This window comes from Mucor velutinosus (assembly GCF_035048745.1).
Source record: "Mucor velutinosus strain NIH1002 chromosome Unknown tig00000268, whole genome shotgun sequence".
NCBI lineage: Eukaryota > Fungi > Mucoromycota > Mucoromycetes > Mucorales > Mucoraceae > Mucor > Mucor velutinosus.
Genome location: NW_027041917.1, coordinates 282812 through 301206, shown reverse-complemented (window position 1 = coordinate 301206; position 18395 = coordinate 282812). Strand labels below are relative to the sequence as shown.

Genomic DNA, 18395 nt, shown 5'->3' with positions numbered 1-18395 from the left:
ATCCCAAAATAAGTAATTGGGGTTGCCTTTTCGAGTGAGTGGTGAGATACTTTGACAGTAGAGGCTCATTACAGCTACATATCAACGTTGCGATCGAGAATAGCTACATTTACCTTGGCAACAATCTATTAAGACAGAATCTCTCATAAACGAGTCTAAATCGCAATACATTCATCCACTCAAGTCGTTGATTCAGATATCAACAAAAGATGCGTGTAGAGGCATTTCTCATCATTTTAATGAAGCATTTATCTATGCGAAAGTGCGAGCTTGGGGCTAATCAAAGCCAAGGGTACCTTTATATACATGGTATGGATCTCTGTTTCATCAAAGGCTTGCTTTTGACGGACACAAGCAAATCATGGAGCGAACAAGACATCCTTAGCATGGTAGGACCAGCGTACAGCCACTACAGGTCATCCGAATGCGATTAGGAAAGGCACCTCGAAAAACATAAACTATGCAAGCGCATTTGTTATGCCATAAGAATGCAAACCGCTGGCCCACTGCTTCAAATAGCCTATGGTGAGGTTGCCTGCAAATGCTACCATCCTATGCAGATGCACTTTGCTGCCACCTTCGCCATTCCAAATCCAAAAAGCTAGTTCCTGACATGATGTTTTGCATTGGAGAAACAAGCGTTATCGCATGATTATGGTCTACATCACAAGTCATCATTTATGCAAATTGGCTTGTATAAGCAATCGCTAATAGATCTATATAAAGAGTGCACTAAATTACAAGGCATTTTGCTCTTCTTCTTTTTTGTAATATCAGGAATCCTTGGTGAATGTAATCATGTATCAAAGACATTTGTATACAAGTGATAACCCCTGATATTTTGAAAAATACTAGATTTGGCGAGGCTAATTGTATACGAGTGAGTTGCTTGAATAGTAATATGGTATACTGTGATTAATTTTTATTGAAACAGATATTATAGAATCTAGAATGGTTGTTGCGAATATGTGTTTTGGCGCTGTGGATTGTAAGGCCCTTGTTGGTCGTAGGGTTCAGGGAATGTAGGCTGTTGATGATGATGCACAGGCTGAGGTTGAGCTGAAGTGTAGCTCGATTGAGGATACACATTTTGCTGGTATGCATTTGCATCTGGCATTTGCAGTGGCGTCTGATAGCTATTTGTGGAATCGCCTGAATGATTTGCGTGATATTGAGACATAGCCGGTTGATAGGCACCAGCAGTTGTAGTGGTCGACGTACCGAGATTTTCCATCTTGTACTCAGAGTGATCGTTGTGAATAGTAACATTGTTCTGGCTGTTATCGAGCAAATGATCTGTTGGATTGCTGCTGTTGTTGGGATTGCTGTTGGTGCCATTCAATGCCTCTAAGTTCTTTTTCTTCTTGAGTTCTTTGCGCTTCTTGATCAATTTGAATGAATCAGCACCACAGCATGCCACCAAATAAAAGAATTCAGGAATATAAGAAATGTAGCCATCGTAAAAAGCATGCCAGTAGCCCATCTTCTTGACTTGGCCGTTTTTGGCAGCATTTTGAATGTTGTCTTTGGGACCAAAGAAACGGAGCATCATGAAACAATCTACAAACATGACGACACAGATGATAATCACATAGAGGCCGTTTTTGACTGCATCTGCAGGCCAGGCAATGCTACCATGAGAACCGTCTGTGCCTTGAATCACACCAGCCGTAGTGAGAATAGTCAACAGCATTTCACCCACATAAAAGATAAACATGATGGGACCTTTGACACACCAAAACATGCCATGAGCAGGCACATTACCTCGTTTCCATTCACGATGATAGACGTCCAAATAAGTGAACAATGCAGTCAAAATGATGGAAAGGGAGATAAAGTTGATGATGGTCAAATAGACGTAGGCACCTTTGAAACTATAGACGCCTTCACAATAACGACCTTTTAATTGGGCAAATATAGACATGAATGAATCAATGAGAGACCTATTAAAATATACATAAAAGGAGGATTTATAATTAGTCTCTCTCTTGTTCAACATTACACAGTGCAACAACCTACCATACTGGATATTGGAAAACAAGGATATCGGTGATGGTTCGATAGTGCATGCCCCACATGGATTTACTATTTGGTCTATGCTTAGTTTACTCTTTCAAGAAGCGTGCTGAAACTACATACAGATGAAGGTTCTTGACAAACATGATCTTGGTGTCCTTTTCTTCTTTCAAGCCAGCCGCTTCTTGTCTGAATGGCTCGAGATAAGCCTGCAGCGATGTGTAAAGGTTGAAGACTGCAAACGCTTCAAACATGGTAGCAAAGAACATGATGGTCGTTGCATAATCGTATCTCAAGTAAGAGAACCATGCTAATGTAGCATACACGGGCGGAAATAGCAACACTCGTAGCTTATGCCTTTGTATCTGCGGCTCGCTATGGTTGATGCTTGTTAGACAACACGGTCTGATGTTGCAAGAGTGCAAAAACTCACTAGTAATTTCTTAAATGCTTTGTCACTGTAACAATAGAGACAATCCATGTAATTGCTAGCAGTAAGAGACAAACCACCCAGCCGATAACATGCCAGTTTGCTGTTGGATTTGCCTTTACCGAAGACCAATCGAGTCCTGGGTCACTGTAGAGTGTAATAACGAGTTAGTTGATTGTGATGTGGTTTAAAGAGCTGATTTAGCCTACAATCCTCCTTCTGAAGACAATCCAGGTGTTGTCGGACATGTTGCATCAGTAGCTGGAGCACTCATTTAGCAAAAAGGAAGTATAATAAAGCTTAATAAGGATGTATTTTATTGTTGTTATTGAACAAAAGGGGCTTTTTTATACCCAAAGCTAAACTTTAAAACGAGAACACCGTCATTGAATGGGCTCGGATCCCCGAATGCCGTTTATGCTAAAGAGGCAAATGTTGACCAGATCTTTTTTGCAGTGAGCATAGAAGCTATACCACCGATCATCACATTCGAAATCTGTATTGGTGCCTACTTTCTCTCTGAATTGAGCTGATCTATTCATTTAATCGAAGAGAAAAAGCGCAAAAGATCAGCAACAACAACAACAACAACAAACAGCCTCGGGTAAATCCTATCCCCATGCTTGGCATTCTTGGACCTGATGTTGAAATGGCTCAGCAATACTTGATGATTTGGTTCTCTTGTTTAAAAATAAAACAGTATCATAGGAACTGAGTAACCATGATATTGCTGTTTGGTGCTCAATGAATGAGAGATGTGATATAAATAAAGTTTCGTGATAGCAGACATCTGCCACTATCATCTCATTTGAGCCACAACAAGCAACTAGCACCTTCTTTCATGATGAAATGGGCGAGTGCCAATTTTAGAACGGAACGCCACTTTTGAGAAACCCACATTGTCGACTTCCTTTTATATTTTACTTTTGTCACTTTCGATTCTGATCCCAATGTTGATACTGTTGCAGATTAAAACTAGGCTTGTAGTCTTTTTTTTTTTTTTTTTTTTTTTTTTTTTTTTTTTTGAGTCATGAAGACATGTCTTTTCTCTGCATATACGACCACTGTTCGTGCTATGGCTTTCTATAAGAGAAATAAAAGCAATCATGTGGTTGTGAAATAAACAAGGACTGGAGTTGTTTCAATGGGTGTTTCAACCCCCATTTCCTTGGTAAATTTGTCACGACTAGAATCCGTATATCTAAGCCCAAAAACCTTGTATGCATTTAAGAAACAAGTAGGAGGTTCAAATATCCTATTGATACATATCTGAAGATCACCCAAAGCACTAGTTATTCTGCAATAAAATAATTGCAGAGACAAGCACTAGACATACCAAACCCTTTACATCCACAAATCAATATTTTAAAGTTGGAAGCTCTTATTAGTCGACCTCAACGAAACCGCAATTTATCAGCTTGGTGAGGAAAACCAGACAATTTCTGTAATTCTTTGCACAAAAGCATTTGGAATTCGTAAAGTTGGAAGCATAGACCTGAGCGGTTTCCAGATACTGACGAGAATGGCAAAGACACATAAGCCATGAAGGTAGACAGAAATTTCAAATACATCACATTCACAAAATATCCCGATTAGATACAAGAGCAAATACTTTACCATGATATCCAGAGACACAGGTCTCATCTGCCTAGAGTTTTACATAGCCATTGACGATTTGGCAAATTCGCTTGATCGAGCAGGGTTTTCTCATCTCTGATCTCTACCACCCTTGTTAAACGCTCTATGCTAGAAGAAGCCACTTAAAGACTAAACAGTTGTTTACTGTTCGTTCTGCCCTTTTGATGTCTTGGAGGTTTTGGTTGTATTTGTGTTGTTATCAATATTGTTTTGTTGTGCTTTTTGGTTTTAGAAAAATGCTAATATAGAGCAGTGATTGGGATGTCCCATGGTTTATATACAGCATTGGTAATCCTTGAATGAGACCATACCACCATTATCTTTAATTATTCAAATACAAATGTTTACGCTTTGTATGGTTCTCTAACTTTGCTTCGCTTTGGTGAGAACCAACCTGCGCAGCGGCAGCTCACGCTACCGATTGCCCTTGCGTATCTTTTCAAAATACTGCTACTTCTATTTTGGTCCTCCACTTTCACATGAAAACCCTTTATATTATCTGCGGATCTGATGCTTATGTGATGATCTGCATCCATACACACGTAGCTACTTCATATACGGGCAAGCAGCATACTGGTATTTCTCCCTTTATATTCCTTAGTGCCCCTAATACCGCAAAATCTGAGTGCATTTGATCTGCGTTTTTCTTGCGTTCAAGGCCGTTTTAGATTGTCAGAATAGCACCAAATAATTGCTCTCATCTGGCAGTTACTTTCTGACACCTTTGCTCAACTTTTTGGGGATCAAAAAAAAACATGGCCAAAATTCGACCAAAAAAGCATGAGGTAACCCTCATGGTTTTCATCAAAAATCAAACGATCACGTTTTTGATCTTGATAATGTAGACTTTTGCTATGGTATGTATTGGATCAAAATGTTTCTCTCGATTCAGGGCAGCCCCTGAAACCATGTTTGTGGGACCTTGATATGTAAAATCTCGACATTTTCGCCAAAAACGTTATTTCATAATTTCATGAATTGCTCAACAAGTTCATTAAAAGCAGCCATTATAACTAGCATCATTGGATGCGCCTTGAAAACTTCTCCTAGATAGCTTAAGGCTGTAAAGGATGATCACTACAACTTTCATAGTCGAATCTCGTAAAATAAGTCGATCGAGTCGCAAAAGGATCAAACATCAACGAATCGTGACAGAAAGTCGAGCGGGATTGTAATCCGTTTTGGCTGGCTAAAAGAAGACTCTCCTTGATTGCTCAAAGCCCTATAATATAACGGCAATGATACCCACAGAAACGATTATACGAGAAAGCGAGACTCCTTCTCAAATGGATAGCGTACCCAACGTGAGACCCAAAAAGAACAGGTTGGTGATATGGGACGGGCGTGACATGATCCAAAGCAACAGAATAGCATACAGACAAAGGGATCTTGCAAGGAGAAGAGAGATGAAGTTTAATTCAGAAACCTCCTTCTTTTGGAAATCCCACGGCCTTGTTTGATGAATTTCGCGATGTGTACTTGACTTAGAACCCTGAAAATAGTACCATTGGATTCCTCAAGCGATTTGCTTTCTAATGATGTACATACCTTCTAATAAAATATCCTCTCTTTAACCACAAATTGGCCATTTACTTGCTTATCTCTCTTCAATTCATGTCCTTTTGTTTACTTTACATGTGATTTTTTTTAAAGCATAATTTTGCCTAGCAAATGAATTATTTTGATCTTGCATGATCCGAATACCTTCTAAAAGAGGACGATCCCTAAAAAAAAATGACATGAAACGTGTTGACTCTTTATGAGATGCATGCTCTTGGCATAAGAACTAAAAACAGGTTGCAGGAATGATACACGAAAGTGACCAACTCACTAAGTAAATGTGGGCATATTGATGATATCTAGTAGCGCAAACACTTGATTGACATCATTGACAGCAACCATGATAGCTGGAAACAAGATGACTTGCACTGGTTCGAAAACAATCCATTATATTCCATTCCATGGAGATTGTCGCAGTAATATTCATATGGCACGCTTGTTTTCCGAGGTGTACACTTGTTTCTTGGTCCAGAATCAGTTATGCTGGCTCCGATGTGATGTAAACGACAAGAAAGCCAACCTTAACACTCGTATTGCCCGATTAGATGGACAGTTTATGGCTGATGTAAACAACAAGAGAGATGGATCGAGAACTGTATGATCTTGGAGAGAGAAATTAAGGAGAGGTAAAAAAAAAGATTACTTAATCAAGCAACCAGCTGCATCTGTTTCAGTGTCAAATGACATTTTTTGTTTACTTTTTGATGAGGTTGAACCAGTGAAAAGTTGTCTGTTAATTACATCTAGGAAGAGATGGGGGAACTCGTTTCATGTGAAGGTGGAAAAAGGGCTTTTTGAAGTAGCAAAATGGACATAACTCGAGACAGAAAACAGTTGCAAGCCTCGGACGAAGCGGATCAAATAGAGCAGGTGTCAAACGTCAAAATGGTACTACTCTCGCGTTCTTAAATAAGCATATTGTGGAGAAAAGTAAAAGGAAACGAATTTGAGTGTGGCAAGGATACTGGACTCACATGAAAGTCGATGAGAAGGATATAAATAGATGGTTGTTTCAACAGCTTTTCCTTCTTCTTCTTCTTCTTCTTCATCTCATCTCTACTCTCTATTAACAAATCTCTCTGCAAGCAAACTCTCTCTGCAAGCGAACTCTCTCTGCAATACTTTTAGGCTCTCTTTCTGCTCTATACATGGTCAAGTAAATCAAACACTGTACTGATGATTGGCTTTTTCTTACACAATGCTCTCATAATTCCATGGTTCTCTTAGGTTGCGGTCCATGCAAAACATGGTCGCACTTTCCTCGTATTTTTAGATAATAGCAACATACAATCAACTCTGCATGTATGTACTCGTCACTTCTAGCTTATAAAGCAGCATGACTCACCATCTCTCTATTAATAGAGCTCAGGTCCTCTCTATTTTGACTTGCAAACACTCCATACTTGGTTGAAGCCTTGGATGGGGTCTAGGGGTCATGCGCGTAAGGTGGTTGTCTCGTGTGGCCTCAGCACCTGTTGCCCCGGTAGCTCGTAAGGGTGATGCGACGAGGCGCTAGGTGCGTTTCCCGGGAGGTGTCTTCCCGTCCTTGTTGCTAGGGATATGCAAGTTGTGGCAGATGGTTTGCCCTGGAAGCCTGGCTTCATCTTTTGGTCTCCTCGTGTTTCAAGCTGCTCTTTTCATTGTAAATCAAGTATGCTACAGGGTAAGTATCCTTTGTAATAATCCAATGTCCCGCAATATACTGTAGATCTATTTCCTGCAATGTCAAAACCACTTTAATACACGGTGCCATCTCTACATCTATACAAGACCAAGCCATGCTCGTATCTCTGCTGCCTGCCATCTATTATAATGTCAAGACTCATGCTGCCTAGTATATACAAAGTCAAGCCATACTTGTATCTCTGCTGCCTGCCATCTATTATAATGTCAAGACTCATGCTGCCTAGTCTATACAAAGTCAAGCCATGCTCGTATCTCTGCTGCCTGCCATCTATTATAGTGTCAAGACTCATGCTGCCTAGTATATACAAAGTCAAGCCATACTGCCACATCTGCTGTCTCTATTCTATACACGAAACCTTGCAATACACACATCAATACTATCTCTTACCTATACAAGTTAAATCAAATTATATTCAAGTTAGCTAGCATATATTCAAATCTAAACAAACTCTCATACATTATCATCGTTTTCTATAAAGCTACAAGCAAATTAATAATAAAAAGAGTTTTGCATTGCCTACTATATCATCGTCTTTTTATTACATTCTCTATTAAAACCAATGTATAAACAGAAAGCCGTTTGAAGCAACTGATATCATAAGTGCCACTGATATAAATGTTCTTGAATCGTGAAGCTGTGATTGAAGATGAATGGAGAAAGTCTGACTATGGCCATTTCGAAGCATTGTTAGGTTTGATGTCATACAGAGTACCGCTATCATTGTAGGCAATACAACTCTCCTCTCGGAAGAGATGGCTATTTAGTCATTGTACACACGCAGTCTTGCGCAAGCTTCATGCCTCATGTTATTAGAGATAGACACATTTATTGGATAATGCACTTGAGAGTTTATGTACTAATATACAAATTGTTGGATTGCTATGGATACAAAGTATTCCAAACTTCAAGAAGTTTCTAGAGCAAAATATTTAGTCGTTGCAAAAGCACTAGTAGTGTGAGGGACTATATACACACATGTAATTATACAATGACCTACGTTCGCTCAACCCGTAGTTTAATATAAAAATAGCCAAAAATATCTTAAAGCTTTGATAGAGATATGACTTTTGCTACAGTATCTACGGTATCTATAGTTGTATTAAATGCTAGTATCATATCCATCTAAGAGGGTATTGGATACCGTAAGCGCTATTTGACAGAACCAGCCGCTGATTTTTCTGCATAAAGGTTATTCACAGTCTAGCGATGGTTTATGCTTGATGGAAGTATCTTGGTTCTGGCATACCAATACATTGATTTCTTCAAATTTCACTACTCAACAAGTGATCAAGGCATACATTATACCTGAATTGCCTCTTGGCATTCGACAGAATGCAAAGCACAGCAAGAAATGGGTGAATCTGAGCAACAATTTCTTGTGCTGGAAGCCGCTTAAAACCGCCAGAATAGCACCAAACAGTTGCTCTCATCTGGCAGTTACTTTCTGACACCTTTGCTCAACTTTTTGGGGATCAAAAAAAACATGGCCAAAATTCGACCAAAAAACCATGAGGTACCCCTCATGGTTTTCATCAAAAATCAAACGATCACGTTTTTGATCTTGATAATGTAGACTTTTGCTATGGTATATATTGATTCAAAATGTTTCTCTCGATTCAGGGCAGCCCCTGAAACCATGTTTGTGGGACCTTGATATGTAAAATCTCGACATTTTCGCCAAAAACCTCATTTCATATTTTTATAAGTTGCTCAACAAGTTTATTAAAAACATATACCTTACTTGGTACCATTGGATGCGTCTTTAAAAGTACTTTGAGATTGTATTAGGAAGCAAAGGATGATCATCACAACTTGTATAGTCGAATGTAACAAAATAATTGAATCAAGTCGAAAAACTATCAAAATCTGGCCAATCTGGGGTAGAATGAAAGTCGGCATTACAATTAATTTTGGCTGCGGCTGGTGGGGTCGGCTGGCAAACTCAATGCCCTTCCGTAGATTCGATCCCCCACAACTACCATTTCAGCCATGCCACCATGTCCACATGCCTTCACCTACCACTGATGGAACTCCTCGTCCACACTCTCTCACCAACCCACCCAATAGCTCACCTCTTTCAACCCCCTCACAACGTTCTCAAGAACCACCCCACAATCCGTCAGCTCAAAGGATCCGATATATTCATCTTCAACCCCAACCGACTCTGCCTAGAATACAATCATCTCCCCCCCAGCTCTGCCACACGGCCCATCAATCAACAAAACTATCTCTCTACTTTGCTCTAACCAACTACTTCTCAACAACTTTGTCCTTTACAACTTCCTCCACAATGTACCGCGACCTCACAACGCCTTGGAGGTTCACAACCTTCCAAATTCCAACATTCCTTCATTTCCAGCTCTCCACTCCTTTGTCACCACTCTTCTTATACCTCCAGAACCCAACAATATTCGTCCAACTACTAAAGTTACTTCTATCAAATACTTCAAATGCCTCCTAACCTCTTCCTCTCCCCCTACCCCTAGTTCTATCCTTTCTTCTACTCAATGGCGTCGGTCTTGGAAGCTCGAAATAGCTCTGAATGCACGTAATACTTGGTACCGAATCTTCCTCAACAAAATAGCCACCAAAGAACTCCTACACCTTCGTATGTCTGATAAATTCACTCCTCATTGCACGATCTGCCCTTCTAGAACTACCAACATAGAAATGACAACGCGCTTTCTCTTTTCCTGTCCCATCAAATACACTGTCTGGTCCCAAGCACTCTCCACATACATAGACCCAGATCTGCAATCTCCCACTTATGAGCAATTTCAAGAACTTCTCCTCCTTCGCTCCCCCCTTACAGTCTCAACATCTTCACCCTACCCCACTCTCACCACGTACCAAGTATTTTCTTGCATTCTTCAAGCAATTTGGAGCTGCCATTACAGATCCATCTTCGACTCCTTTCATTTTGAACCCCTCCAAGTCATGCTCTGCATTGACAGAGCACTATATACTTTAGATTCACAAGACAACGTTCACGCACTTCTATAGCAAAGTACCTTATATCCAGTCTTACTATCCTCTTCCTCACTTTGGGTACGTTAATAGGACTTTAAACAAAGAATTTTATTAATAAAACAATAATCTTCCTTAAAAACATGGCATTCAACATTTGTGAAGCTCATAAATACCAATCTACGTACAGATTCAGCATGGCTTGAGCAAATGCCTAACTATGCGTGCTTTTTCTCGAATGAAATAGATATGTCGTCTGCCACATCGTTTGACCAAAGCTCATGTTCAAAGAAGGCAGTACGTGTTTCAGTCAACGACACATTTGATAATACATTCATGTTTATGTGCAGGCCAGGACTTGAATCAATGGAATATTGAGATAAAGTCATTGATAATGTAGCAAGGGTATATCTGCAAATAGAGTTCTAAACAACCCTTGCTGCATTCCAGGGTCTGGATGTTATGCTAGAATAAATCAATCATATTGCAGTTGAAAGAACGAGACATGTCTAAAATCAGGAAACCGTATCAAACGTATTGTACTATACATCAATTATTTTATCCAAACGAAATTAAATTTGTATGTTTCAAGCAAGCAACACAGTGCTCAAATTGTAATTATATGCTAAATGGCATGGCTTTTATATTATTCTGATTCAGGAAGCATCAGATATTGTTCTAGAAGATCAGGGCACACAGCACATTCATTGCCATTTTAGTTATATCGGATCCTCCAGCGGCCCAACTTTTGAAACCACATGAATTTATATATCCATGAAATTCGCTGATGATGTTTGATAGATTGCTTTGCTTGCTTAGTAATTCATTGAACACATTTGAGCTGGAAATCCCTCACGTCTTTCAAGGTTTTACCTGGCGGAGATATCAAACTGAAGACATTGCGTTATCAAATGCTATGCGTTTGTGAAGGCTCAGAGCATTTTTATTTCAGGGCATTTATATCTCAGGGCATAAAGGTGTGATGACAGCATCAGGTGACATTTAATATTCAGTAACTCACGCTGTTGGATACAGTACGTTGCTATGAAATAAGGATGCCGAGGTTTAAAGTGTATATACCTGAATGTTGAGATGATGCGACATGCAAGAGTTTTCATTGGGTCAACGATTGAAAGGATTCATTTCTAGCGAAGCAATTGCCCATGGCCATATTCCCAAGAAACCAGATGCGAATTTCAAGGTTGAAATGTACGAGTGTTTTTATGTGAACACCACTACCCCAAAAGCGACATTTAGATGCACTCAACTATGTTAAATTGTTTCTAAATGATCTTTACCATTGATCTTGACACAGTCTGAATCTGGACCCACTTGAATCGATTGATGACCCGCAGGTTTTGGATCTCTATGAAACCTTCTTGAACTAGTTTTGCCATAAAGTGCCAGATTTCTGGGTGTTTCTAGATGTGCATTCATGCCTATTTTTTTTCAAGTAGTAATGCGGTTACTCTCGTTCATGACTAATCATTGTTAACGCAATAAAATGTAATCATGACAGAACGGTAAGGACAAAGCATATTAAATCTCGGTTACAAGATGAACTCAAATCTAGATACCCCACATTGTTATGAATTTCTCTCTTTTTGGATCGGAAATAAATTTACGGTATCACAGGTTTGGTCTCACTTTTTTTCATCTGGTTTCTTTAGCGTGCTGCTCTTCTGTTTGCGCCTGTGGCATGTTCAAGTTTATAACATGAAACTATGATCAGGTTTTTCAGTCGACTTTTTTTCAGATCAAAAATTTCAGCAGCACTTTGTTTCAGTTGAATTCTGTTTTCCATAAAGTGTAGAGTGAGAAATATTGCCAGTGATCTTAAGATACTGGCTGGATGTGTCGCTCTCTACTCATATCGCTGAGATTTAACGTTTTCTTCTCTTTTTGTAGCTTATTTAGACTAATCATTACTGTTCACTCTTTTCTTTACTTCTTTTTTTTTTCTCACCACATAAAAATATTTGTCATGCCTGATGTAAAAAAGAAACCTAGAAAGATAAGCTGTCTACCTTGCCGAACCAAGAAAGCTAGATGTGATGGACAGGTACCTCATTGTAGTCGTTGTATCCGAAATTCTCGAGAGCATCTCTGTATATACCCTAAACCAAGAACCTATGGCCGACCACCCAAGAATGCAGTTTTTCTCAAAAACCAAGATTTAGTAGTATCTTCCACCACAACCCAAGCGACACCAAAGCAAATAAAGGAGAAGGATACCATTCAATGCCGGGAATTCATCTTTGAAAATCAATCTGGTTTCTATCCAGCAAAGACATCATCTCTGATGGAGCAACAGCAGCAACAACAAGCACAAGCACAGCAACAACCATCATCATCATCTACACCATTATCCCCTACCGAAGTTCTTGTCAGAGAGCGCTTTCAAGCGCCACAACGACTCATCAAATTTTTCAATCAAATCTTGGACATTGAAAGAATCTACTCATTGTATCTCACTCGCGGCTATCATCTACGAGAGTCTCTCAAAGGGTATCAGTTATCTCCTCACTTTAAATTAAGTTCGTTACACCAGCATTTCACTTGGCTATCCACTAGTCTTGTCAATCTCACTATCAAGAGAACCTGCCAGTTGTTCAATATCGATAGTTTTTTTGACCCAGAACTCACCATCACAGCATTCATGAGAGAAGAGCAAGTCAATGTATTTTTCTTCAACACCAACAACCAATACAACTTAAGCTCGCCGCTGAAATCCATACCCACAGAGCAAGCCATTCAATTGATCAATTACTTTTTCCAACTGCATCCTTATCACATCTTAATCAACAAGACAAAACTACTGCAGGATTACTGGAATGATTCTGTGGAACCTTTGTTATTGTGCGCCATCTATGGAATTTCCATGTACACATGTCAGCAAACCGTAAAAGGCGGAGCCTACCGACTTTGGGATATGCAGCGCAATCCATTTTTGAATTATGCCTACGTTTTGATGGAAAGGTTCTTTAAGGAACGCAACCTCAGAGGCACCAAATCACCGTCGTCTCTTGGCAACTATCAAGCTGCTGTCATTTTGGGCATCTTTGAAACACTGTTTGGTCTACCAAAGCACGGCATGACCATCATTTCTCTTTCTTATATGATGGCAGCAGATTTAGGCATCTTTAGCAGTAATGTCAAGGTGACAGATGGTGTGATTGATCGTGATCATGTCACACATGAAAGTGGACATCGAAATATCAAAGACTATGATCCCATTGACAAGGAACAACTCATCACTACCTACTGGGCAGCACTGAGGTCGACAGCCTATGGGTGTATAGAATGTATGTATATAGCTTTTTTTCTTAGCAGGCACTAGATGACTCATATCACGTATCCTTTAGTGGGGCTCTATCTCAGAGATTCGTTACTGTACCATGGTCAGCCTTTCCCACCTGCCAACAAAGAGACATCAGCATCATACCAATACGACTTGGCTCATAACAATCAATCATCATCATCCACATATCTCATAGAAACTTTTCATACCGAAATGGTCATCACCTATTTCAGCTCCAAACTCTTTTCCTGCCTCCCCAAGTCTGAATACAATGTTTTTGGATGCAAAACATATCCAGCACCACCACCCACCACCATTGAAAAACAACACATTCACGACCATCAAATGCTGTTACAGCTACTAGGCGCTGCAGCTGCTTCAACTGCTTGGTTTAATAGCGAAACTGATTGCAAGGTACAGCTGGTGCTCAACGACTTTTCTGACTTTATTGCACAAGAAAGCTATCAATGGTCATTTCAACAACAGTATACCATTAAAACCACATATTACCTGTATTGCATCCACTTTAGCTTTATCAAGCCTGGCAACAACGAAGCGCCCATGCGATATCAACATATTGTCAAACCCTTGGACCTCACCAATTTACGCATTGCAGCACGCATTACCAACTTGTCACCGACCACCACCATGCTGTTGACATTGCTACAAAATTTTTTGCAAGAAATCGACGACAAGAAGCTCTACAATGAAGCCGGTCTTGGCATTAACAACGAAGAGGAACCCAGCTTTGTGAGATTACTGCCGTTTGGCATCATGTCGTTGGCTCTGGAAACCCTTGTGGATATGACCATAGTGCAGTACCAGCTTGGCATCTATCCAGACAGAATTTACGATCAAATTCGAGCAGTGAACACGATTGCCAAGCATGTGCTCTTTTGGCTACCACAGCTACAGGCGTCCACAAAGATTATTTACAAGAAGCTCAAAGATTTCTTGCGGTTACATCAGATTCCAATGACGAAAAACACTTTTAGCAATGATGATATAATGAGCAACAGTACCACCACCACCACCACCACCACCACCACGATCAACCCTACCATTTCTGTTACACAGCCTCCGCCACCTCCTTTGTGCTCTACAATTACCACTACTGCAACCACTGATTTCGGCGCTGGTAATCTGTCGTTCCTATTTTTGGACGAAAATCAAATGTTTGCATCTGAAGGGAGCAGTGTGGGCTCTGTAACAAGTGCTACTGGAAATCCAGCATCTGCTGGATTTTTGCAAGATTTCGATAGTCTTTTTCAGAGTGCATTTGACGGCATTTGTTGATAATGAATAAAGAAAGTGTACAAAGAATCTATTAGCATGCTACACAATGGCAGGTTTCATGTGATATATAAAAAGAACATCAGGCTTAAATTTCAGACCTTCCTTCTTCTTCTTCTTCTTCTTTTCTATTGAAAACCGTGGATCCCAATAATCCTTACATGCAGCAGTATCCACCACCACCACAAACACAGCAACAGTACCCACCTCCACCTCAACAGTATGCTTCTCCACCTCAGGGCTATTCCCAGCCACCTCAATACTACCCACCTCCAGCACAACATCCGCCACAACAGCAGCAGCAATACAATCAAAACACAGGTTATGCTGAGCTAGGCGAGCAACCTCTGAACGCAAATGACAAGATCAGACCTTCCAGCGGGTTCAAGGATGTGTGGGCTACTGCTCTTTGGCTGTGTAATATGGCAGCTTTCATTGCCTTGTCCGTCATTGGGCTTCAAAGCTATTCGCAAAACAAGGGGTCTTATGGAGGTACAGCACCTCAAACAGGAGGAGGCATTACATTTGATACCGACACAGTCAAGGTGTTTGGTTTCTCGGTCATTGTAGGGTTTGGGCTCAGTTTCATCTACCTGCTTGTCGCCAACATGTAAGGTGTTGTATAGATATTGAATAGGATAAAAGGCTAAAACTACATCATGCTTAGAATTCCTGGACCTTTGATCGTTACCACATTTATTGGTAGTATTTTGGTCTACCTTGGTGTCACCGTCTACTACTTTTACACGCATTACTATTCAGCTGCCGTCATCTTTTTGATCTTTACATTCTTGTATGCACTCTGCTTCTACCTGTGGAGAGACAGGATCCCCTTTGCTACTGGTAAGCACAGCATCATCGATTCCATTTAGAGCCACGCTGGTAGTAACCTCCTTATGCTATGTAGTCATGCTGAAATCTATCACTGCCATTACTCGTAAATACTGGAGCACCATGGCATGGGGTATTGGTTCGCTTGTCATTCAAACCATCTACTCCATTTGGTTCATGATCACAGTAGTGGGTGTGTATCAAGTATACTATAGTAACACAGGCAGCAATTCTAAATTGAACGCTGCTATGGTCTTTCTTGTGTTTTCGTTTTACTGGACAACTCAAGTCATTGCCTATGTTACCCATGTGACATTAGCTGGTGTCTTTGCTACAGTGTACTTTTTGAACAACCAAGTAGCTCATCCCATTTGGGGCAGCGCAAAGAGAGCCCTGACCACCAGCTTTGGTTCGATCTGTTTCGGTGGTCTTTTGATTGCTGTCATCAATACCATTCGCTACTTTCTTCAGGTCGCTAGATCTGGATCTGATAACGAATTGCTTAACTTTGTACTGTGTATCTTGGAATGCATTGTTGCCTGTATTCAAGGCATGTTTGTAAGTACATACAGAACGATTGGAACAAGAGATCAAGTCAACTTATGCGGGAGTGTGTGTGTGTGTGTGTGTATAGGAATGGTTTAATCAATATGCGTTCAGTGGTGTTGCCATCTACGGTCAGGGTTTTGTGCCTTCCGCTAAACGTACATGGTCCTTGATCCAAGATCGTGGTGTGGAGGCCTTGATCAATGACAATTTGATCGGCAATGTTTTGTTTATGGGTACATTGTTGGTGGGTGTATTGTCCTCTTTACTAGGCTACTTGTATCTGCTGATTGCCAAACCTGCCTACAATGCTACAGGCAATATGACACCTGTTGTCATGTTGATCTGCTTCATTATCGGCATGTCCATGTTCTCTACTATTTCAACCGTTATCTCTAGCGGTGTCATTACCACATTTGTATGCTTGGCAGAGGATCCTGAAGCCTTAAGGAGGTTTGTATAGATAATTAAATATGCCATTTGACGCATGAACTCACATATCATCTTGAATTGCTCACAGGGTCAACCCAGAGTTATTTGAAGCTGTAAGTCTCCTTTGCAAATCTACTTGAAGATTAGCATACTCACCCTTATTTTTAGATTCGCCAAACATGGCCTCAAGTCGTTCAAGGCATTTAATACAACTAGATTACATAATAAATAATTGTACAAATATTTGTTTGCTTGAAGGAAAGTGACAACATTATTAAATAAACGCAGCGGGGAGATTCCTCTCTGTTTTCTTCGTAGTAAATTTGATCTTTCTTCATTCTTCCTTTTCTCCATCTCAAAATCTAATATATCAAACATTATGTGTGGCAGATTTTGCTGTTCGTTAACTGCTGATGATATTCGCAATGAGCTTTTTGAGGAACATGTATTGCCACAACGAGACACAGAATGGATTGATCAAGACTCGCATAGACCCAGTTTTAATGTTTGCCCTAGTCGATCGATTCCTGCTGTCTTGGAAAAGGATCAGACACACACCAAAGTCATGCAGTCTATGGTACGTACGATGCCATTGTAAGGTGTACATGAGACTCATTCATTATATAGCAATGGGGTTTCATCCCTTCGTGGCTCAAGAGCAATCCTTACAGCAAGGTAAAATGAAAATGTCTATTCATGCGACCCACTCTTTTGATAATTAATCTGTCATTACCACGTGCAGCCTATCAATGCAAGAGTCGAGACACTCACCGAAAGGAAGAGCATATTTGATAAATCCAAAAATGTCAATCGCTGCATTATCGCAGCAGAGGGGTAAGAAACACAAGCTACAGCGTATGACTTATATCACTGACATGTACATAGATTCTTTGAATGGAATAAGAAGAAGCAAGCGTTCTTCATCAAGAGAAAGGACGGCAAGATGATGCTGTTTGCTGGCCTCTATAGCACCGCTTCGATTGATGGTAAGTATACTCTTCAGTTTTGTGGATTAAAAAAAAAAAAAAAAAAAAAAAAAAAAAGGTTCTGATGTTGTATGGATCATGGTAATAGGTTGTTCTGTAACTACATGTACCATTGTCACCAGCGCCGCCTCTGAATTCTTTTCAAAGATCCATGACAGAATGCCAGTCATTTTGGAGCCTGGCAATGTGGATACTTGGATCAACAGCAAGATGCTCTGGTCAAATGACATTATCAAGTTGCTCACACCATTTGACGGTGAATTGAATTGGTAAGTTCGGCACCTATCCATCATGGCGTATCATGTGTGTAGTAATCTGTGAAATGCCATAGTTTCCGGGTAACCGATAAAGTGGGCCCTGTGAAGAATGACAGCCCTGATCTCGTTCAACCTCTCGATCAACGCAAATCATCCATCTCCCATTTTTTAAAGCCTGCTCTTATCAAGGATGAGATCAACAAAGACTTGAGCTCTCATGTGGAAAAGGTTTGTGTCTTGCTGGGCTACTATTGTGCATGTCATTGACATTCACGCTTAGACTGCCGCCTCCTCTTCTACTTCCTCTACGAAGGTCCCTTCCACCACAGCTCGACAGACAGCCAAAAAGAGAAAGACAAGTGTTGATGATGACCCCATTGCAACAAAGACACCCAAAATAACTAGCTTTTTCAACAAAAAGTAGTCTACTATACCCTCTCAAAGATCCTCA

The 18395-nt window shown here is 40.3% G+C and overlaps 4 protein-coding genes across 4 annotated transcripts; 3 read left to right on the top strand and 1 right to left on the bottom strand.

Moving 5' to 3' along the window:
• Positions 1-946: 946 nt before the first annotated feature.
• On the bottom strand, positions 947-2720 carry ATC70_003869 (uncharacterized protein; the record flags this gene model as incomplete). The annotated part of the gene is made up of 5 exons (XM_064823224.1): positions 947-1943; positions 2020-2085; positions 2140-2391; positions 2450-2593; positions 2656-2720. 5 exons carry the CDS (start codon positions 2718-2720, stop codon positions 947-949), a joined length of 1524 nt encoding a protein of 507 aa, XP_064678536.1.
• A 9562-nt stretch (positions 2721-12282) lies between these two features.
• Positions 12283-14895, top strand: ATC70_003868 (uncharacterized protein; the record flags this gene model as incomplete). Its single annotated transcript, XM_064823223.1, has 2 exons — positions 12283-13603; positions 13664-14895. 2 exons carry the CDS (start codon positions 12283-12285, stop codon positions 14893-14895), a joined length of 2553 nt encoding a protein of 850 aa, XP_064678535.1.
• A 158-nt stretch (positions 14896-15053) lies between these two features.
• ATC70_003867 (uncharacterized protein) lies at positions 15054-16908 on the top strand (the record flags this gene model as incomplete). Its single annotated transcript, XM_064823222.1, has 6 exons — positions 15054-15502; positions 15560-15735; positions 15800-16281; positions 16358-16722; positions 16790-16814; positions 16870-16908. 6 exons carry the CDS (start codon positions 15054-15056, stop codon positions 16906-16908), a joined length of 1536 nt encoding a protein of 511 aa, XP_064678534.1.
• Positions 16909-17080: 172 nt separating this feature from the next.
• ATC70_003866 (uncharacterized protein) lies at positions 17081-18368 on the top strand (the record flags this gene model as incomplete). The annotated part of the gene is made up of 7 exons (XM_064823221.1): positions 17081-17278; positions 17329-17376; positions 17444-17535; positions 17587-17687; positions 17776-17956; positions 18019-18172; positions 18225-18368. 7 exons carry the CDS (start codon positions 17081-17083, stop codon positions 18366-18368), a joined length of 918 nt encoding a protein of 305 aa, XP_064678533.1.
• Between the last annotated feature and the right edge of the window lie 27 nt (positions 18369-18395).